This window comes from Perissodus microlepis, chromosome 3 (assembly GCF_051167445.1).
Source record: "Perissodus microlepis isolate ML-2025 ecotype Zambia chromosome 3, ASM5116744v1, whole genome shotgun sequence".
NCBI classification, from domain to species: Eukaryota; Metazoa; Chordata; class Actinopteri; order Cichliformes; family Cichlidae; genus Perissodus; species Perissodus microlepis.
In genome coordinates this window covers 43525693-43548669 of record NC_140463.1, presented here as the reverse complement: position 1 = coordinate 43548669, position 22977 = coordinate 43525693, and the positions used below count along the sequence as shown (strand labels likewise).

The following is a 22977-nucleotide window of genomic DNA, read 5'->3' as shown; positions in this document are numbered from 1 at the left end:
CAGCTACTTCGGCCAATTATAACGTTGGACTTCCCGGTAGGTGGGTCTCCGTGTAGAGGGGTGGGGTGTTCGAGGTCATTCAGTCCCTCTCTGATTCACTCTATCGGCGTGTGTGTGTGTTGAGGGAACGGGTAGTTGGAGTAAGGAATCGCCGGGCGCTAGTGCATCACGAATGCTTTTTTTTGGGAAACAAACGTCGCTGAAAAATTACACCATAGACCGAAGAAGCGACCCCCGGTGACGACTTCTGTGAAAAGAATTTTTTCAACGCAGCGACTGCGCCACACGCACAGCCAGGCAAACGCAGCCGGGCTATCAAATGTTAGCCTACTAGCATCCCTGAAAACAGACGGGATCAAGGTGTTGATAGCTAGCCTCCCAGCTAATTGCCCATCAGCTAGCATCCTCAGCGGTAGCATTATTAGCTCGTTTCTCCTCGCGCACGTCGAGACCTCGCCATCGCTCGTGGCGGTCCCTTTTAGGTCGCGGCAATCAAATCCGACACTGAGACAAAAACAGAGAGCGGTTCCTCCTCACTGGTGCTGGAGACGGCGTCTGCGTTGCATTAGTTGACACCATCACACCCAACCTCCCAACCCCATCACCTCTGCCCCTCTTCCTCCACCCGAAACACTGGAAATCCACAAGCGGCCGGGTAGCGGCGAGGGGCCGGCGAAGCTGGGGGTGGTAACGCTACCGGACTCGCAGGGAGTCACAGCGGCTACAGACAAGCACAGCCGTGGGGATCTACCGACAAGTATGGACGGGCTGGCCGTGGAAGTTCGCGGCTCGAACGGGGCCTTCTACAAGGTAACCAGGTTACAAACGTAGTTTCTAGCTGTCCCAGTTAAAGTTTTGTTTCCTTCTCAAAACGTTAGGTTTCGCTCTTCTGAGCTCAGCTCTCGCTAACTGGTACTCTGCTAATGCTAGCGTGGGTCCACTCCTGACGAACAGGGATGGTTTTGCGTTCAATTAGGGCTGGCCATTGTGGGGTAGGCAGCTAGCCGTAGCTAGCAGTTGGGCTAGGCACACTTGACATCACCATGCATGGCCTATGTGTGTTCATTTTCTTTTTATCACATGGCAGCGTGAAAACACGCTGTAAACAGTTTTGAAGCGACACACGGCAGGTCCGCTAATGAAACCCTGGATGGAAACATTTAAAAAGGGCAGCGAGCTGCTGATCAGACAGCTGTTGTGCAGCTCCTACGTGCAAGTGTGATGTGATGCTACATCAAAGCTCACATTCTTCATAATTGCTTTGTAGCCCAGCCCAGGTTTCAGCTACAGCGCTGTACGGCGTGTCTCATGTTTATTGCCCTGACTGACGCTTTTGGTTTCAATTCTGCCCGATTTTAAACAGAAAGATCACTTTCACATGCAGACACATGACTTCAGGTCTTTGTTGTTGCTGTGTCACAGCTTGTTTACGACGTAACATTAAGATGGCAGCCAAACTATACTATCAAGTATGTTTTGTTTTTTTTCTCAGATGTCTTAAGTGGTTAGGCTCACAGGTTTGGGTCTGTGAGAGAGAGAGATTGTAAGGTTTAAGGGACAGCTTCAGACTGAGGAGAAACCGTTTTGGGCGATAGGGAAATAAACCCTACTCACCCTCACCACCTCTGTCTAGTTTTAGAGAACATCTTTGATTCAGCTTTTTAGATAGCCCATTTCTTTGCCTGTGTCTTCAGTCTTTTTTTTTCCTCAACCTTTCAGCTGGCCGGTCGAGCACATGGTGGGGTAGTGATGACCCTATATTTACCCTCCTCATGCTGCCTCACCTGTTGTTCTGTTTTACGGGGTGACAGTTTGGCTCTGGCGTCAAACACTTTCCACGAAACTCTGCTGTGTCCATTATTTCACAGCTCTTTCGGCGGATGTCATTGACACATAGCTGCGATTCTCTTTAGTGTATATTTTTGCCCTTGATGGAGGTGAGTGGGGTGAAAGCTTTGCTACTTTCCTCCTTTCCTGTCGTGATTGGCACATGGGTATAAAAGGATTTTATTCAATTCCACCACCATTCACCCCGTTACCACTTTATTGTTTTCTGTTTTGCTATGAATGGGCATCATGTTTATTAAAGTGTCAGGAAAGTGGCACTCTATATGGTTTCTTTTGCAGCAGAAAACACAATGGGAAAACTGAGAAGACTAATTTTTAAAAATTGTGACATTCCCTTTTTTCCTACGTCACCGAAGCTTGTGCATTAAACTGCCTTCTTTTCATCTATTTATATTTCATTATAAGCCGAGTCTGATCAGTGGCTGGTTATATTGAAAAATCTGTGAGAGGAATGTTGCAGACCTGGCATCTTTTCTCCAAATGGTCTTAGTGACCACATGTGTGTGCTGGCCTAAGGTGTGGACACGGGCAACTGTAGTACAAACCTAGCAGTGCCTTGTGTAAGGGCAGTTAACCTGACAGAGCATGCACACAGCTGTCTCACCACATGTGACCTGTGGAAACTGAAGGGTGATTACTTTTTAACTCCGATCGGTTGGCATTGCTGACTTCTGTGATAAAGGCCAATGGAACCCTGCGTCGATGTATAGTATAGAGGGATGGATGGTGTGAATGCTAACCAGGACCTTCTGAAAACTGAGGCAGTGGTGGTTAGCATTAATATCTGAGAGTAGACTGCAAAAAAATAAAAAATAAAAATGGTGTGACATCTATGCAATCAAAACCAAAGTGGCTTTAGAAAAGTTTAATGTGGTATCATGTTTCTGTCTTCCTGTATCATGATTCCCGTGTGGAGCTTATGTGTTCTCAGCATTTCCGTACCCAGGGCGCACACCCACACTTTGTTAAATTATTTAATAATTAATGCTATACATACTTTGTGACAGTAAATAATGGAGCACAAATCAGTTGCATCTCCAGCAATTGTCTTAACTTAACTAGACCACAGCTGTGTCGTCTTGGATTTAAGGTAGAGAAGGTTTTCTTAATTTCTCTTCTGCAGCCTTGATGAGCTACAGTGTAGCAGGTACTGGTGAAAGATGCCCCTCCAACACCAGAACCAGAACTATGTCACCGTTTGCTGCAGTCTAAGTCAGCAGGGTTGGATTTTGTCCTATAGCCGGATGACATCAAACTGCTGCAACAGTGACCTGACCATCTAGCTGTAGGGAAACTTGAAACAGAAAGGATCAAAGGGCAAACTTTGAAATAAAAATGAATCTTGAAATTTATACTTAAATTAGGTTTTTTTGATAGGTATTTTTGTTTTTAATTCATAATCAATGAGAAACAAAATACTGAGGTATAAATTTATACCTCAGTATTTTGGAGCATCAGGATCTCCCTCGTGTCTAAACATTGATTTTATCCAGGTTCAGTTCAACATTAGCATCTTTCCAGCAGGTGAATCCCCACCCCCTACAGTACAAACCATCAAGAATACTTGTACAACCCCTCTGTCCCATATATGGTCGTGTCACACTGAGAGACGTGACACACCCACACCACAAATGGGGAGTAGGTTGCTTAAAATTTATGGCATGCTGAGACAGATCTGTGGACAGCCATGATGGACGAGTAGTAGGTTCAAGTGATCTCTCGTAATGGGCAGGCAAATGATTGTCCCCTATAGGCTGGCCCGGATGCCTGTACACGCACTCATTTGAACAGTCCTGTGTAAAATTGTCTTTAAATCTCACACACACAAACACACAGTGAAGAGGGCTCGCTTCTGGATTTTAATTCTGTTGTTGTTTGCGCGTGTGTGTGTATGTGTGAGAGAGAGGGAGTGAGCGTGTGTGTGAGAGATTTCCCGGCTGTCTGTGCTGTCAGGAGGAGTCAGTGTTCCTCGTCACTTTATCCAACACAGAATTCACAGCCAGAGAATTGTGTCAGCGATGTGATGTCTTGGCTTCTAAAAAAGCCCAAGATGCGCTTTTTTTCCCTTTTGTATTTCCAGTCACAGTATCAGTCTAACATTGCTCACAGCCGCCTGTGTTGTTTACATGCACACAAAAAAAAAAATAAATCAAATGCTCACAGCCCCACCCATCTCTGTCTTTCTGTTGTGCATTCATGGGAATAAAAATTCTCTCTCTTTTGTCTTTTAGGGTTATATCAAAGATGTCCACGAAGACTCGCTCACAATTGTGTTTGAAAACAAGTAAGTATGCTCTTCCTGTGCACCTCTCCTGTTTAGCCTTAGCTGCAGTATGCCTGGTTTAGGATGTTGCAAGGCATCAAAAATTGTCCTATTCAGCACCTGTGTTTGGCATGCAGCTGTCCATACATGTCTCTAACAGTTTTTTCACCTCCTGCTCTAACCCCCACCTCTCGCACCACCACCCTGGTGGCATGCTTTCCTATATTCCAAGCCCCACCTACTGTCCCCTTCTACCACCCTTCCACCACCCAACTCGTCCCTCTTTATCTACTTGGCTCAGCGTGTAGATCAGGGAGCTCCTAAAAATAGTGACCCATGGTATGTGCTTCGGGAGGGGTGGCAACAGGGTGGCCTGTGTCATTTTTGGGATCCTTCCTTCCTTCCTTCTCCTTTTACTTTCCCTGAGCACACATAGGTGTTGGAGCAGCTGGTTGTATAAGATGGTGAATGAACTGTACACGTTTTTGGCCTATAGTGAAAGATGAGACTAGGGATGGGTATTGATAAGATTTTCACGATTCCGATTCCATTTTCGATTCTGTTTAACGATTCGATTCTTTATTGATTCTCTTATCGATTCTTTTTAAAAAAAGGAGAACACTAAGGTCGAACAGCTTAGAACTTTGTTTTATATCTTCTCTTCGAACAAGATAGAAATTTAGGAGTAACATGGCCTTACAAACCCAACAGTGAGATCTTAAGAGATCCACAGCCTACGGCTCTTCAATGGGGTGTCACAGGGTCCCCAGGAAAAAAAATTGTAAATGTAAAATAATAAAATAAATATTCTTCTGTAGCAATAACAAAGTATAACATAAATTATTCTGTAGCAATTACACAAGAATATCCAGTAATGTCACTGCCTACAATTAAACACATTCACTTACTGAAAATCGGGGGCATCTGCCGTGGCAAATAGGTGCAAGCCTTTTACCACAAACTTAGTCACTGCTCGGTGACATTCGTCTATCCTGGCCTGAAAGGAGACGCTACCTGTAGACTGCAGCGACAACTGCCAGCATCTGAGCCAGCCAGACTCTGTCTGTTTCTCTCATCATGGTCACCTAAATGCACAGTAATGGCAGGTTTTGTGATAAGGCAGATCGCGCTAACATAATATGCACTGTTGTTGATTATTTACCTGCCGCATTAACGGGAGAGGACGTGCAAACGTTACCGCTGCTGCTGGGTTGAGATTCACGAGTCCGGAGCGGAATTAAAAACACGACATTCATTTAAGGTTATCGCGTGTCTTTTGCATATTCGTAGTGTTTCCTCCCTTAAATGAAATATCTACTTTGCAAGTAGCCCCGTTGTCATCCGTTCTCGTAAAGTATAACCAAACTTTTGAGTGTTTGAGCCGCTTAGGTACCATGTTTCCTGCCAGGTAAATGACGCTCCGCAACGTGGTGACGTCATTCGGGACGACTGGAATCGATAAGGGAATCGTTTGCAAAAATGGCAAACAATTCCAAGGAATTGAAACAGTGGGAACCGGTTCTCAACAAGAACTGGGTTTCGATACCCATCCCTAGATGAGACCCATTTGGGGTCACCACAATTTGGTTGTGAAAGAAAATCAATGAGAAGCCCGGAATAAGTTTTTTTTTTTTTGTTTGTTTTTTTTTATGTCATTTTCTGTTGTTTGTCATTAGAATATAAATGTTAAAAAAAGACGACTCATTTTGAAGGGTCCTTATTCTAAAAGGCAATGAATTCATCAATCTAAAAATAAATCTTTAATAGAAGCAAAAGGTCTTATGTAAATCCATCAAAGGTCTCAAAAAGAATTAAGACTTGGTTAGTGGAAAATATTTTTTGTTCTGATATTGACTGATTTAAATTTGCACTGAAAATCGTGACTTGGTTGCTTAAAGCAGATGCACTTTGCTGTCTGCTATCTACCAACAGAATGAATGGGGAGGCAAAATTGATGAAAATATCAAACTATTCAACCAAGTGTTTCAAGTTTAAGTTTACAACACATTTGAGCCACAAGGCAATCAGAAGTACTTCATATAAAATGTAACAGTATGAGCTAAGTTGAGAAGCATGAGACGGTGTAAGGGCACTTATAATTAAATTTATGGTTTAAATTTAACCAATAAAACAATTAGAAAAGGAGTAAAGGTAAAGCACAGTTTAAGAAGTTAGTTATTAATTTATTTAATAGTGGTAAACAAAGTGCCTCAGGCTTGATTTGAAAGGTCTGAGTTGCAGCAGACCTGCAGTTTCTGGGAGGTCATTGATGATTTGTTCGGCATAAAAACTAAACACTGCATCTCCATGTTTAATTTTGACTGAGCATAAATGAAACTGGCCCTCGATGACCTGCAAAGTCTGTATGGTTCATAATGTAGCAACTGAAATGTTCCTTACATGTGAATTATACGTCTGCGTCAGATCTACGTCGTAACCTGTACCATTAACCCTCCACCACAACTTTTTACCTAACCTGACGTGCACCTCGTGAGAAATTAACTACACATCGGGTCGATGCATACCACAACTTGAATGGCATGGGAGGTTGCGATGTAGGCATAAAAGGAGTTTCCGGTTACTATAGAAGTTAAGATGCAGATTGTTTTTTTGTTTTTGTTTTTTTGACAGAAGTCTTAAGTCAAGCTTTAGCCGTCAACCCATCAAGGCTTTATAAACCAGCGGCTTTTAGATAACTTCTTTGTTTTGGCATCTTGGGAGCCAAGGTAGCGAAATTCTGTGCAGGTTAACAGTTCGAGATGTTCCAAGCCAACGAGTGAACCACACAAGTCAAATACCCTATGCGTCTAACTCAAAGAAAGTGAGGTTATTTTTTAATTGAATTTAGAATAACTGAAAGCCTTACAAAAATCTGGACTCTAACCTTTCTTAATCTGAAAGGTTTCTGCTTTAATAGAGTGGCGTTCACAGCTGCAAGCCTTTCAATGGACTGGACTGAATGAATATTTGTTTCTCTGTTTATCACACATAAAGGCAAAATCAATTGTGCAGTTGATAAAGATGAAATAGACTATTATTTTTTTAAAAACTTTATTTAACCAGGAAGTGAAGTGCTTGATAAGTCTCTTGTCAGAGTTCCTGATCTGACACGTGCAACATTAACTCTGTTTTTATTTCCAATGGTGTGAAAAAAGGGATCTCCCGGCGAGAACCTGCGTAAGCAAGGACACGTGCACAGTTATTCTATCAGTGTATGGAAGCATCAGCATTTTGTACAGTAACCACCCACTCTGTTAGATGCATCTCTTCAGCTTCTCATTAACAGATATCTAATTGGCCAATTACATGGCAGCAAGTAAATTTATATAGGCATTTAGACTTTGTCAGGTAACCTGGTGAAGTTTGAGCGTTTGAATGGGAGATGAAAGGTGATTTAAGTGATTTTTAACATGGTTTGTGCTGGATGGGCTGTTCGATATAACGATATATATCGTATGACGATATAAAAACGTCTATCGTTTCATTTTACGCTATCGTTTGTTTCGTGGTGTCGCAAAATAAACTGTTTACGGCAATATTTTTTTCATCGTTTTGATGGTCACTGTAGTGGCTATATAAATTTCTTAAAGTTCTCTCTTTCTCTTATATTTAATATAACCACACTACGGACGGACAAGCGACTGTTTTTATGTGTTGTCGTTAGCAACAACGACGGTAAAACCCTCGCGTGTCTGCTTGTTTATTTTCCACATAAACCTTTCACAATAAAGCTCAAGATCCTGTTGAGACTTTTCAAAATAAACTGAATCACGTGAAATAGTATGCAGAATATTTACGGATGAGAAGCAAAAAAGAGCCGTCAGGTGCTAAAAAATAAACCTTAGACTCAAACGTTAGAACAGGCTTTCCCCGCAGCACGCCGTGTAATAAATACAAAGAAAACGGCGGCTGTTATTACTTATGTCTAAAAATGTATAGTTTCATGCATCAGTTAAAACACTCGACTCCAGGTACACGACGCCCAGCTGGAAACACTTCACGCAAGTCGAGCTGCCCGAGATTCACAGAATTTACAGAAAATTTTGTGATTTATATCGTTATCGGGACAATAGATGTCTTATATCGGGATATGAGATTTTGGTCATATCGCACAGCCCTAGTTTGTGCTGGATGGGCTCTTCTGAGCATTTCACAAACTGCTCCTCTACTGGTATATTCCTCACAGCCATCTCTAGGCTTTACAGAGACTGGTCAGAAAAAGTAAATATTCAGTGACCCAATGCACGAGGTTTTTTGTTTTGTTTGGGTTTTGGGTTTTTTTTTGTGTGTGGCCTTTTTCAGCCTTACTGGACAGAGCAGTGAAGAGTGACAGGAAAGCGGAGGGAGGGAGCGAAAGGAGAAAGGGGAAGACATGTGGCAAAGGGCCACGGGTCAGACTCAAATCCGGCCATTCGCCCTGCTCGTCCCGGTGCAAGAGGCCTTTGGGTGAAAATGCTTTGTTGAAATCAGAAGACAATGGCCAGAGTGTTACACAACAATAGAATGGCAACAGTAACTAGTAATAACTGCTTGTTCAAGCAAGGTATGCAGAATGGCATAACCTGATGAACCTTGAAGCACACAGGCTACAGCAGCAGAAGACCACACCAGGTGCAACTCCTGCCAGCTAAGAACAGGAAACTGAGGCTGCAGTTAGCACAAGCTGACCAATGGCAGATTAGAGAAAATTGGAAAATCACTGCGGAGGAGTCCAAGATGGAGGAGTCTTGGATTTGGTAGGACATAAGCAAAAGGATGGATCCCATCCTGCCTTGTGTCAGGGAGTCTAACCCAATATTAGCAAGGTGTATCAAAGAGAGTGGCTGGTGAGTGTGGTTTGGTTGGTTTGTTGTAGTTCAAGTATAGTACAGCTGGATTTTGTACTTATGTTGTTCTATTACACAAACACGAACAACAAGTCTTGATACTCTTTGTCCTGGGGTGACTGTAGAGGATAAAAATTTAAACTTCAAGATATTTGTATGCCTTTGGTTTGTTTTGTCATAGATGTTAAAGCACGTTGCTACTTTCTATAAAAGCTCCACCCACCAAAACCAAAACAAAACACAAAGGAGGATGGAAGCTCTCAAAAGAAAAGTCCTATAAAAACTTAGTTGAGAGATCAAACTGAATGAGCTGCTATATACTGTATATGAATCTCAAGCTTTAGTTTTTGCAAGTCTTTCACTTTTCTGCTTCTGAGTCATTTTCAAATTCTTGAGTGTAAAATGACAACTTTTCCACTTACTGACCAGCCACGGTCCCTGGGCTTCCTCATTAAGCCTAATGAACCTTTAAAACTGTTATTGTTATTATGTCTATAAATGTGCTACACAACAGCGAGTGGGTAATATGTACCCATACCATTACAATCCGAGTGTGACGTGACTTAGAAGAGCTTCAGCCAACAGCGTTTCATTTACCTGTGATTGTCGGTAGGTTGACAAGTGTTTTGTCTCCTTCACAGCTGGCAGCCAGAGAGACAGTTGCCCTTCAGCGACGTGCGGTTGCCTCCTCCAGCCGACTATCACAAGGAAATTGGTGAAGGAGAGGAGGTGGAGGTGAGGCCTGGCTCTTTGCATATGTCTGACTCAGCTCATACACATACATTTTCCAACCTTATGTCTCAAGGCCTTGTTTTTCACTCCGACAGTCAGAAAATTATTCGCCGATACTTTTCGCCCGTCGTTTCAAAAATCCTGGAAAATTCTGAAGTCTTTGATAGGTACACATTTTAGATCACATATACTTTTTTTCCACATTATTAATTGGAAGTACTTACAGTTTATGTTATGTGATGTATGTTATCACATAGTCTGCTATACACCCAGTGATTTCAGACATGACCTGAGTTCCTGAGGCTCATTTAAAAAGCCTGAAGTTTGAATCATGGATCTTGATATAGTGATTAAATACTTTACAGGTCACATCTAAAACACACTGTATATAAAATCTGTGCATACGTGTTTCTATTGCTGTGGGTGATGTTGTATTCAGACCCAATAAAAGTGTTTTTGACCATTTCTCTAACAGCCAATGAAAGAAGCAGTTCCTTCCAAAGTTAAACCGCTAGCTGGAATCATTTAACAGTAACAAACAGGAAGTTGTATAAAAAGCATCAAAAACTGTGTGGCAGAGTTTATTGGACTGTTGAATATGTGCTTATCCATCAAGGAACTGTTTAAATGATGTGTTGTGTTCAGGCTTTTATAAACATGGTTTGGTCTGCAGTCTTTTACGAAGGACTTAAAAAGCATTTCTAAAACGATAGCATAGATCCAGCCCACACGCTTCTTACAGAGTGACATAGTTAAAATTGAATTTTTGTCACTAATGTGAGTTTAACAATCCTGACTGAGATCTGAGGACCCTGCAGATCATTTAAGTGTTGCATTCGATTTTGTTTTGAGATGTCTCCATAACTGAAACACGTCCCAGTCGTGGAGACCTCTCATCTGCATCTATTTAGCATTAGTTTTGTTTTTGTTTTCATGGAAATGCAAGTTTAAGGACACGTGGCTCTAGATAAAAAGTACCAGAAATGTCTCGTTGCAACAGTTTTGAGGAGGTTTTTTTTAAGGTGTGCCAAAAATCGTTTAAAGTTGGGACCATGGCAATCAAAGCTGTGGAATCCACATAATATGGGAGCTGTTCATACAAGTGTTTCGTTAAGTTTTTTACTAACCACTAAACTAATACCTGAGGTGTCTTGGGTTAAATTAGTCCCATTCAAAGTCAAACAGCTTCATTCTCTCTTTTCAAGGTGATGCTTTTTATTTATTTATTAGATTTTTAGTCAGTTTGTTTTTATTTTAAAGTGGATGAGCGTGTTTCTGTCTTTTGTCTGTGGTTCAGCTTTTATTCGCTGTCTCTCCAGGTTTACTCCAGGGCCAACGAACAGGAGCCATGCGGCTGGTGGCTGGCGCGGGTCAGAATGATGAAGGGAGAAGTAAGTGTTTGCTGAGAGTAAATCTTTGAACAAGTGAGATAAGTAGGTAAACACACAAACTGAAATTATATTTCCTGCTCTTATATAATAAAGCAAGAGTGACTAGTATGTATAACATATCCTCTACCTTTGAGTTTCAAGCCCTGTTTGAACGTCTGCCCATCATTAGACAACACTTCAGTACATTTTAATACACAGTTGTTCTTTTAATCCAGCCTGATCTTTGTTTTGTGGATATGTTGAAAACTCAATAGTTACTTCCTGGTTCTAAGTTCCTGAGGCTTTCACTGAGCTGTTCAGCTGAAAGGAACTATCATAATTGAGAAGACGATATCACGCAGCGGTGATAGAATCCACCTAGGTCAGCTTCCTCTCTGTTTATTAATCAGTAAGCAGTCGTCTTTCACTTTGCCTCTGGCTGTACTGCCAGTAAGTCTTTATGGAGCTCTGAGTACTGCAGTATGCTGTGTGTAAAATAAATATAGGCCAGTAGTAAGAAGTGCTGCTGGGTAATGGGCCCAAAGAGTTTGTCCTAATCGACTCTGACATTGTACATTCAAATTACCTGTCCCGTTCACTCTGTGTGTCTTCTGCACCCTGACCTATTGTGTCAAAGTGGATTTGCACGGGACCAGTCTTTTTAAAATTTTTCAGATAATTACAAGGAGCTCTGACTCTCAGTCACCAGCTGCAGGTTGAATAGTGGGTCAGTGGGATATGGAAAGGACAGCTATGCAGGGCTAATGTGCCAAGGGAGCTGCTGCTGCTGTATTGCTGTTATTTGGAGCAGTCTGATAAGAGCCTGCAGGAATGTCTAGCATTGACTGATGGCTTTAATTCAGTCCTTTGAGCGTGGAGTGTGCAGTGTTGGTCTTGCTGCTGCACTCTTTCTGCACTACTTGTCGTGTTTTTCTGTATCTTTACTCTCATGCATCTTCTTTCACTTGATTTTATGTATATGAAATAGAAGAAAGTAGCAACAGAGTGTAGTTTTATTAGCAGCAAGACGCAGAGATGCATCTCGAGACATCTTTGACTCCATCGGAGCTTTATATATCTGTGTTTTTGTCTACTTTATTAAAAATCTGTATCTCCTGTGTTGTTTTCAGTTCTATGTGATCGAATATGCGGCGTGCGACGCCACGTACAACGAGATAGTCACGTCAGAGCGCATCAGGCCTCTAAACCCCAACAGCCCTGCCTCTCGAAACACCTTCCACAAGATCCCCATCCCCGTCCCAGAAGACCTGAGGGACATGTGAGTCCTGCATATAAACAATCCCTCACTCATGCCTCTACACATCCAAGCACTTTGCTCCCTTAGAGTTCTCATATGTTGTCAGCAATCATGTGTGTAATGATGATTCAGTGCTGCCAAACGAATAACGAGATCGACCCTGCTCTGGATTGTTTTATCGACAGCTGTGCAAACGACAACATTCACAAAGACTTCAGGAAAGCAATCGGAGCCAACTGCATCTTCTACAGTGCCCAAACACATGAGCTCATCGTGCTGGTTAGTACTCTGAACACACACTTCAGCAGACACCTCCTGATCAAGTTAATGGCCTTGTTTTATGTCATCACGTGAAGAAATGATGCAAAGCAGCAGCAAAAAATCTCACTCGCAAATGTGAACATCAGGGAAGGCAGACAGACGAAGAGATGTGAATCCAGATAATGCTGCTAACATAATATGCACAAAAGTACTGTACCGTATACACACACTGCTACTTTGTGACTGAGTGTGTAGACATTCATTCACAAATGTTTGTAAAGGCTATAGGACTGTATACTTCTGCTAATGCTTCTGTATTTAAGAAATATAAGAGATCACCTGAAAGTAAGTTTTTAAGTCGAGCTCACTACATGACTAATTTTTAAAAACATCTTAAAATCCAAACTCCTGGATGCTTGGTCCCAGCGTAGAGATATTTGAATCATGGAATAATTCAACTACAACTGTGTCATAGTGATGGCAAAGAGTTTACATTTCAGCTCCAGAAAGAGCATTTTAGCAGTGCTTTGGATTGTGGTCAATAAAGAGAAGTATGAATCCTAAATTGCAAAGACCTTAAGTCTTATAAATTTGCTAGAGTTGAATAGCTTTACCAGAAAAAAGTCTGGCCACACAGCAGCCATTCTGCAATGCTTTATTTGGGCAGTTATTTTAAAGTATTATCTCAATTAAAAAAAACATCTATGGACCTGCTAGAGAACTCTGATAAAAGCCACTTAAAAATGTGAAGCTTTCGGCCCAAAATAAACTTTTAAAAACCTTTTTTTTTTTTTTTTTTTTTTTTTAATTTCCCTCTCCTTGAAGTTTGACTTCTACCACCATCTTTACTGCTGTAGAATTAACCCAAATTTCAGTTCAGGGCTCTCTAATAAGGGGTTCATGCACTACACGTCCCAGATGACTGTCTGTTGTGGTTTAGTAACATGTTTTTCAAAGCATTTCTTGCTCTGGGCATTGAATGTCTGTTCTGTCTGGATCGTCTTTAGTCAGTTATGGCTTTTGTTGTATTGGTTTACCTGATTCTGAACCTTTGTTGCCTTGTGTGTCTTATGTTGTGTCTTCAGTCCACAAATGAAACCACAGTAAAGCGTGCAGCTCTTCTGAGCGACATGCATTTCCGGAGCATCCGTACCAAGCTTATGCTAATGTCCCGCAATGAAGAAGCCACCAAACATTTGGAGGTAATACATTCTGTCAACTACATGTGTCTCCCTGATCATTTAAATCGTAGCCATGCATCTTGGCAAGCAACCTTGCGTTTCCCCTCTCTTAGACAAGTAAGCAGTTAGCATCGGCGTACCAAGAGGAGGTGAGGGTCAGGGAGGACCTGATGGGCCTCGCCATCGGCTCCCACGGTGCCAACATCCAGCAAGCGAGGAAGGTGCCTGGTGTTACAGCGATCGAGCTGGAGGAGGAAAGCTGCACGTTCAGGATCTATGGAGAGGTACGCTGGTTAAGGAGGCTTTCTGCTGCTGTTTTTGGAGAAGCAAGCAGGAGAAAACAAATGATCCTTTTTTACATACAGCACTGACAGTTCACTGTTAGTGAATGTAGGTGGGCAAATATCAACTGAAGCACTGAAACCATAACATTTGTTTGGTTCTCTTTTACTATTTTAAAACTTTAATCCTGATTGGATCAATGGAATAACAATTCAGTTGATCCATTCAGGCTGTTGCCAGTGTGAGATGGCAATTATAGGCTAATTAGCGACATGAGGTGATTTATTGGTTGTAGGGATGTCTTAAAACATAAGATTATGAGTGATGGATTGAGAATATTGACTCCTCACAGTTTTTGCCAGTGCGTAGAAATGCAGAGAAACTAAACTGCCTGCATGTCAAAGTCTGTGTTCAGATTTGGACTTTGGTCTTAAACTCCCGTTGCCAGTCACCCCCGCCTGCCCCAGAAGCCACTGGAGATAATAATTTAAAAACATGCATAATAATAATGAAACATATTTTAATTACTTTATCTAATTAATGTGAGAGTTGCATTAAGCACTAACTTTTTAGATTGTATATTTGGTCACTAGACTTGTGCATGTGGCTGTTATTGAATGAGAGAGGGTAGCACAGCAGGCAGTAGTTAATGAGAACTCGCTAGCTTACAACGAACGGATAAATGCAGAAGTACTGCAAACATCTGAGTCTGAGCAAAGCTGTCAGAGTCCTGGCTAGAGCAGCACCGCTTCCACAGTGTGTCTGTCTTCCCCCCCGACATTCAACCGGTCACAGTAGAATGCTGCACCTCTCTGAGCCTGGTTCTGTAGGAGGGTTCTTCCTGTTAAAAGGGAGTCTTTCCTTCCCACTGTTGCCAAGTGGTTGTTGAAAAGGAGTCATTTGATTCGTGGGATTTTTCTCTGTATTACTGTAGGGTAGAGACACCTGTTGATGTGATTTAGTGCTGTATAAATAAAATTGAAACTTCATAAGGGCCACGGTTACTTAAAAAAAATATCAGATTTTTTAAAATTCTTTTTTTAGTGCAGAATAATGCACTGAAACGGAATAAAAATTTTTGCTGTGCATACTTTCATTTTGGTTCTTATGTGCCGTATACTGCATTGTTTGTGTTGTTACAGACCCCAGAGGCAGTGAAGCAGGCCAGAGAGTATCTCGAGTTCAAGGAAGACTACTTTCAGGTACCCAGGAACCTTGTAGGTGAGTGAACAACATAACATTCCTGAGTTCATTTTGCTGCTGACATTCTGCTTCATCACCACACCATATTCCTGATTGGAACATTCTTTCACCCTTTCCGCTTTCCCCGTTGCGCAGGCAAAGTCATCGGCAAAAACGGTAAAGTCATCCAGGAGATTGTGGACAAGTCGGGCGTGGTCCGTGTCAGGATCGAGGGAGACAACGACAAAAAGCTTCCCCGCGAGGAGGTAGGCAGGCAGGGGGCTGGCAGGGACGACACTGCCAGCAGCAAAGAGGTGAATGGACCGATCGGCTGCTCTCCCAGACCCTCCTATAACCTCCCCAACCCTCCACCATCCCCCTTCCCTCGTCTCTCCAATCAGAAAAGCTACTTAACTGCAGCAGCGTGCAAGCGTCCCATGTGCTGTCTGCTTTGACTCTGTTCGTTCTGCTGCTGCTTTGTATCTTGTTTTGTCACAGAGTTTGCTTTGCTTTCCACACACAGCCCACTGCACAGCATATATGTTATACTGGGCTGGTTAGCCATCTGTTGTCTGATGGGTTGGTATGCTCCTGTTGAGTGTGCAATTTAAGTATATAGTTGCTCTTCAGTTGCTTATTGTTTAAAGTGATGATTATCTGTTTCCTTTCTTTAAGGGAAAAAAAAAGACCTTCAGCTTTTAATTCCTCCTCCTCTCTGCTGTTGTTTCAGGGCATGGTTCCCTTTGTATTTGTGGGAACCAAGGAGAACATCAGCAACGCTCAGGCTCTGTTGGAGTACCACGTGTCCTATCTCCAGGTTTGTCAGTCTTCCATTTTTACCAGTAGATGGCACCACTGCTTTTTGTTTTTTGTCTTTTTTTTTGTGACAGAAAAAGATAAAAGCAGTGTATTTTCTGTCCCTGCCACCTCGACTTGATTTGAATACATGTGTTCATCCCACAACAATTATTTCTTCTTTGGGAACGTGGAGTAGGTGTGTATCGGTCACCTGTCTCTCCACTTTCCAGCTCCACATGAGGAAAGCTGCTGAGAGCTCCTTATTTTGCCCTTACCTCATGTGCTTTTATAAATAGCTCCTCTCTACGGGATGGGGTGGAGAGTATGCCTGAGTATAGATTACCAGCTATCTGGACCCTCAGTGTTCAAAAATAACATCAGACCCCCTCCTGTCACCCCTCACTTCCTTCACACCTCCCTTGAGGTTCAGCTGTCATTGGTGGAGACAGCTGTCACACCGTGAACTGAGACCCCTCTCCCCACCAAATCCTCCTCTAGATCACCCACTTCTAAACTGCCATTAGTCACCACTGCCCACTCATCTACTATTTAAAAAAAAAAGCTTTTAATTTATTGAAGGTGTCATCAAATTTGATAAACTGATACCTTTAAGTTTATCCCTGCTCTCAAGTTGTTTTATTAGAGGGCTGTGGGAGAGGTTATCGGTTTATTGGCTGTTGCTTATGTGGTATCCTCTCCAGCAAGATGATACAGAGATCCAACCAACTGGACAATCTCTGCAAAACCACTCGGCATCTGTGACTCAAACTAACTGAGAACATGTGAGCAAGCAGACTGTGGAGCTCTTTGTTATCCTTTAGAGATTTAGTAAGTGGAGGGGGGGGGTGCATTTCTAAAAGTGTAAAGTGATGGCAGGCATGCCTGTGTCTGTGTGACAGATACAGCTGCTTATTCAACCCTCGACTATAAATTAATGTTTATCGCAGTCAGCCGGTCCATCTGTTAAGAATCACTAGGTGAACACAAGTGGGTGTTCTGTGAGAATGCTCAGGTTGAACTTCACCAATTGCTGCCACCTAGTGGTGAGCGGTAGGCTTATTAAGAGAACCAAAGCAAGGCAAGGCCCACAGCTGATGGGAGCTTTAGGCCCAACAGAATAATCTCGTGTGAGTGGACTCTTGAGTCCTTTCTGTTCGCGGAACAGGCTCTTAAATGCAATTTGTCCCCGACCTGTAGGAGGTGGAGCAGCTGCGCCTTGAGCGCCTGCAGATTGACGAGCAGCTCCGTCAGATCGGGGTTGGGTACCGCGCGCCTACCGGCCGAACTGGGGGCCCTGGTGTTGATCGAGAGAAAGGCTACCTGACAGATGAAAGCACCAATTCACTCCACACTCGAACCTACGGGGGCCGCGGCAGAGGGCGAAGGGCCTCCAACAGCCAGTACTCCGGATATGGTGAGAGTTAAAGAGTTCAAATTTGACTTTAACGTGCGGTTGTAATAAGACAATACAGTAATAGTACAACATAAGATTCAGTCATGAAATAATTAAAAACATTTTTTTATTTGATTGTCTACCTAATGCAGGCACAAACTCTGAACTGTCCAATGCCTCTGAGCCAGAGGACCTCACCGAGCGAGACCAGAGGCCCCGTGGAATAGGCAACGATGAGAGGGGATCCCGACGGGGTGGTAGGGGCCGAGGATCCAACTCAGGACGAGGTCGCGGAGGGCCCGGATCCAAGCCTTCGAACTCAATCAGCTCAGGTAGCCCTCTTTGTTCCTAATGACACATATGGCATCCCTTTTCTCCCAAAAGATCATAACAAAGAATGGGAAAAACAATTTTCTTCTCTTTACAGCTGTCTGAAGCCTGAGCTTGCCCGAGCTTGCAGCTTACTTGAGCTGACTTCTTTATTTATGACTGCTAAGTTTAACATGAACATCCACCTTAGTAACAGTCTATATAAGAACTTTAAGATTAAGAAACCAAATGTATTTTTGGTGCAAGCAGCTACTGAAGATTTTCCGAGAAGCAGCAGGCAAGCACCTTTTTGTAATTGAGCCTGAAAGGTGTGGTCCTCTTAATGAAGTGAAGAGAAAAACCTGAAAAACCTCTAAGCTATATCCTTCAGTCAGAAAAGTTTTACTGCAGGTCGTTATGTTAAAACTGCAGTCATTAAATGGAAGAAACGATACACAAGTGTTAAACTATTGTTTTGTCACCTGAACAGTACTGAAGGACCCAGACAGTAATCCATACTCCCTGCTGGAGGGTGAAGGAGAGCTGGCTGATGCAGACATCAGTGAAGGCATGGGAGACCGCCGCAGACGATCCCGCCGCCGCCGGAACGACCAGGAGCCCAGTGTCATGGACGCAGCTGCAGAGTCGGACAGCCAGGCCGGCCCGAGTGAGAACGGACTAGGTGAGAGTTGCGGTGTTGCGTTCTCCTTGTTGAAACTTGTTGCCGTGCGTTCGTGGTTAGTCGAGCAGAAATCCGAAACTTTTGGAGGGAGATGATCTACATTTTCTAATTTGACTGTTAGATGAAGAAGCCCGGCCTCAGCGCCGCAACCGAAGCCGCCGCCGCCGTAACCGTGGCAACCGCCCAGAGGGAGGTTCAACCAGCCGTGACAGACAGCCAGAAAGTGGTGAGTTGCTGTCCTTTTACTAGTTTAGCTATTTTACTTTCCACTTTCAGAATGAACACACACCCAGCTGCTGTTCTAGCTAACAGACTTCAATGTTTCCAGTGACTGTTGCTGACTACATATCCCGCGCCGAGTCCCAGAGCAGACAGAACCTGCCCCAGAAGGAAAACCACGCTGGCCCTGAGCCCAAGGTACAAGCTGACATATGCACAGACAGTATTCCCCCCCCCCGATGTTTCGGTTATATATCAGCTACATTTTGCAGTTCATTTTGTCATTTGCGTTCATTCTAAGTGAATGAGGTGATTGATTCACCAGGGGACAGTTCCTCTCACAGAGCAGGCTGAACTTAGCCAGGCTATCTTTGCTTTTGCTGCCATGGTAGAAACTAAAACGCCCCTCAGAGATAATCTCTCACAGCATTGGTTGTCGCCTTTCTTTCTTAACGCTACGTTCACCAAGGCAGCAGAGCAGAACAAGGGCTACTGGAGTTTTAGCTTGTTCATGAGATGAAGCACTCAGGGTGAGGGCAGCTATTATGTACTTAAAAAAGCAGTTATACCTTGTTCCCCTCCTGCTTGCAGAAAAATGATCTAATTCTGTGGTAAACAAGGCAGTGATCTCAGCTTTAGCTCAGTGACAATTCTCACTTTGATCTACGTTTTGCACCCGCAGGAGAACGGCACCACCGCCAAGAAGGAAGAGCGAACGCCCTCGAAGCGTTCCCCCAGCAAAGGATTGACCTCGGCCAGCGAGACCCTGACCTTGGTCAACGGGGTCTCATAAAGAGACGAGCGAACCCTTGCGAACCCAAGTCTAGAGCAAGACTCCATGGCAAACTCTGTCCCTGCTTGCATTAACTTAAACCTTAAACAGATGAGTGAAAAAGTACCTGACAAAATACCTGAGTTCATACTACGAGAGTGAAAAAGTACAAAAAAACGACAAACGCATCTACTTAAAACCACACGTTAACGGTGTATGCTATCCTATCTATCAGTACTTAGTGCTTATTTAAAAGAAAAAAAAGAGGAAAAAAACAACTAGCTTGCCAAAAAAGAGCTGGTGGATATGACTTGATTTTTAAAAATACTGAAACACGAGAAACAGGACGAGACGTTTTTGTTTTTTTTTTTTTGTTTTTTTTTTGTTGTTTGTTTTGAACTGTTTGTCTTTATTTCTGTTAATGTTAATTTTGTTCATTGTTTATCACTGGTTTCGACTCGGCGGTCGCTCTCAACCAAAACAGACGCATCTCTTTATAACGGTGTTTAAAGTGCACACAGGAGAGATGTAAAGCTGTATGAGCAGACAGTCCGACTCATGTGACGCCATGTTCGCACACTGAACCTGGGAGTGAAGACGGATTGGAATACAGATAGACATTGTGCCTTGAATTTGAAAAACAAATATATATATATAAACACATAAAAAAAAAAAAAAAACTTGAGTTTTTTTTTTTTCCATTAAGTTTGTTTTTGAGGGGAAGAAAATGAGAGTTCTTCTTCCAGGTTTTTTTTTTCTTTCTGGTTTTGGTTTGAAGGAGAGAACAGATCTGTGAGGGAGTGATGAGGAAAAACAAAAACAAAAAAAAGAGGATGCAGAAACAGAGTGGGTGGCCGATGTGAGGAAAATTCAATCTGGTGCCAAACGCGAAATTCAAGGCGCTTGTTCTCATTCCGCGTAGAACGGACGGCGTTAGGGGAGGCAAGTGTGGGGGAATGGAAGAGGAGTGGGGTCGGCGCGTGTGTCTGTCTGTGTGTGAACAGTTGAGACATTTGGCAACAACAAAAATTTTAAACTGAGAGCGGATGACGTGGGGAAAACCCAACGTAGCCCCGAGGGGCGTTGTCACGCCATGTGTCTCTTCCTCCTCTCGCCTGTTTCAGGTCCTTGGAATTGTTCCAGGGCCGGCACCCCGGTGCAGCCCCGCAAACAGGATGGGCTGAGACCAGACCGACCGCACACTTGAACTGTTAAGATTTCGACTTAGAGAGAACTACACCGTGCCTCTTTCTGTGTCAGAGGGGTGGCGGCGCTAGCTTCCAGCCACACTTAGTGTCTTGATTAAAACCACTGCAGTGCACAGCTCCAGACGCACACGAAGGGGGGGGAGGGAGCGCGACCACCTTTTCTGGGACGGGTGCTGCTAGTGACGTGGGAAGGGGTGGGGAGAGCCTGGAGACTGCAGACTGTGGGAACGGGACAGCTTAAAATGACATGAGAGCCACACGACACACAGGCCCACATTTACAGGTACACACACACCAGGTCGGCGTGGTCGCCCGCGTAGTGCAAAGGTAGAGGACCGAAAAACTCTGAGCGAGCGAGGTTGTCCGTCTTTTGTACCTGGCGGTTTGGGGTAATTTTTTATTGTTTTTTTCTTTGTTTTCGGCATACGGAGTAAGAGACGGACTCGAAAACCTCAGCGGCTCTCTGCTCATGTTGTTACTGTTGTCTTGGTTGTCGCTCTCAAGTTCTTTTTGTTGCTCTTTCCACATCGTAGAAAATATGAAATAAAAAACTGAAGTGAAATCAACCTCTTCTGTGGAGATGAACTTTGATTTCTCTTGTCTTGTGAGTTTGCAGTCTATTTTTCTAACTTGCATGGCCATTCGAGTAGTAGGTGGTGCCTGTCCTGTGCATGAGGAAAAAAGGGGTGTTGTTAATCTGACTTACAAAGCCATTGTTTCATTCACTAGAATTGCTGCTAATGTACACACTGAATGTCCAACTAACGTAGAAACTCTACCATGAAGAGAGGAAAAAGAACTATTTGTGACTGATTTTTCTTTTTTTTTCTCTCTCCCCCTCCAATACTTATATATCTGCCCAGACCCCCAACCCCCCACACACACTCTGTTGGCGGGTACGAGTCAGGAAGGGACCGGTTCCTTTTACTTACAAGTTTTCAGAGTTTCAAAAGTGTTAAATTGTGAAATTACAAAGGGCGACATTGTGCATGACAAGCAAGCATCCACATGACCAAAGGTTTTGAGAGACAGACGAATGGGAGTGTGGTTGACTCAAGATGACCCAGATGCTGCTGTTTTACATTTCTGCTCACCTGTATGTTGTGTTTTTAGAGGATGATCGAACACTTGAGTATTTGTACCTTGGTTCAGTTGCATGTGTGCGAGTGGAGGATGAAGCCTTGCGTGGTATGTTTGTGTTTACCTTTATACCTCATTGTGTGAGTACTGTATTCCCTAATGTATCTGTATCCCTCGCGTCCTGTTGAAAGACTGCTGCGTGTGTGTGCGTGCGCGCACGTGCGTCTGCGTGGATGCTGGTTGTACAGTCGACTCCTCACTCTGTCAGATTTTGTCTCTGGTTTTCTCACTCATGTTCTGATGGCAATAAAGGACTTTTCATTGTTTGGTATACATTTTTTTTTCTTTTTAACATATACAGAACAAACCACATTAGATTAGGATGTTATGTTGATGCGAGTGTACTTCAGTCTAATAATTAGGGGATGATCACAATGGTGTCTTCTGAGTTTTAAAAAGAAAAATTATGGATGATATAACTGTTCCTACTGCAGTGTTAAATTTGTCCCAGGCTATTTTAAGCAAGCCTATTTTGAATTTAAAGAAGCATCGTCTGTTATTTCCAGTATTTGGTTGGCCATTATCTCACACACCCCCTCCCCTCTTTTCATTAAAAAAATAAATAAAAATCTTTTAGGAGTAAATAAGCATAGTGAGGTTTATTTAGATGTGAGGAAAATCTTTCAAAGAACCATTTTTGCACCTGAAAGAACAGATTTTTAAAGGGATTTAAGACCTTTGTTCAACTCTACCAACCGTTCATGGCAGATAGTCAACCCTCTCTGAGCCTGGTCTTCTCCTGGAGGCGTCTTCCTGTTAAAAAGGGTTTTTTTTTTCTCCCCACTGTCACCAAGTGCTTGCTCATAGTGGGTGGTCTGCTGTAATATTTTAAGTTTTTTATTTTACAATATAAAGCATGTTAAGGTGACTTATTGTGATATGGAATAATTAAAGGAAAATACTTTAAATGTGTAATACAGATATGAGACCCCACCCTCTTATCTGATCACATGTTTCTTTAAAACTTGTACTTTTGCACAGTAGAGTGATTCAGCGGGGTATTTACAGCAACATAGTTTCTATTTGCTCGTTGAGGTCATACAAATGGTGAGTCATCACCTCTTTAGTGACCGGGTCAGCCCATCTAAAGGATGAGTGCAGATCGCTATAAATGAAAACGCAGCTGATCAAATTTCAAAGCAAAAAGAAACATGTAATTAAAAGTGCTTGAAATAAACCAAGAAGAGAGAAATGTACTATAATACAAGAATATGGCTGCTTTCTTTGATAGACAGCAGCTGTCTGCATTAAAA

At 42.9% G+C, this 22977-nt stretch overlaps 1 protein-coding gene across 2 annotated transcripts; it reads left to right on the top strand.

The window, feature by feature from the left end:
* The first annotated feature begins 76 nt into the window (after positions 1 to 76).
* On the top strand, positions 77 to 21995 carry fxr2 (FMR1 autosomal homolog 2). 2 transcript variants are annotated; one of them, XM_084924574.1, is made up of 17 exons: positions 77 to 810; positions 4080 to 4132; positions 9579 to 9672; positions 10989 to 11060; positions 12170 to 12318; positions 12483 to 12576; positions 13644 to 13760; positions 13853 to 14023; positions 15164 to 15242; positions 15360 to 15469; positions 15934 to 16020; positions 17199 to 17415; positions 17547 to 17726; positions 18194 to 18385; positions 18507 to 18611; positions 18714 to 18802; positions 19287 to 21995. In XM_084924574.1, exons 1-17 carry the CDS (start codon positions 760 to 762, stop codon positions 19395 to 19397), a joined length of 1971 nt encoding a protein of 656 aa, XP_084780700.1. In that variant the 5' UTR covers positions 77 to 759; the 3' UTR covers positions 19398 to 21995. The 2 variants fall into 2 exon arrangements, with proteins under 2 accessions (XP_084780700.1, XP_084780699.1); XM_084924573.1 differs by having other exon boundaries at positions 15360 to 15517.
* The last annotated feature ends 982 nt before the right edge of the window (positions 21996 to 22977 follow it).

Excerpts from the sequence above, each read along its gene's own strand:
- fxr2 (XM_084924573.1), top strand. The coding sequence starts at position 760 with ATGGACGGGCTGGCCGTGGAAGTTCGCGGCTCGAACGGGGCCTTCTAC. Across the intron at positions 12,319-12,482 it reads CCAGAAGACCTGAGGGACAT|CTGTGCAAACGACAACATTC; the intron begins GTGAGTCCTGCA and ends TTTTATCGACAG. Across the intron at positions 16,021-17,198 it reads ACCACGTGTCCTATCTCCAG|GAGGTGGAGCAGCTGCGCCT; the intron begins GTTTGTCAGTCT and ends CCCGACCTGTAG.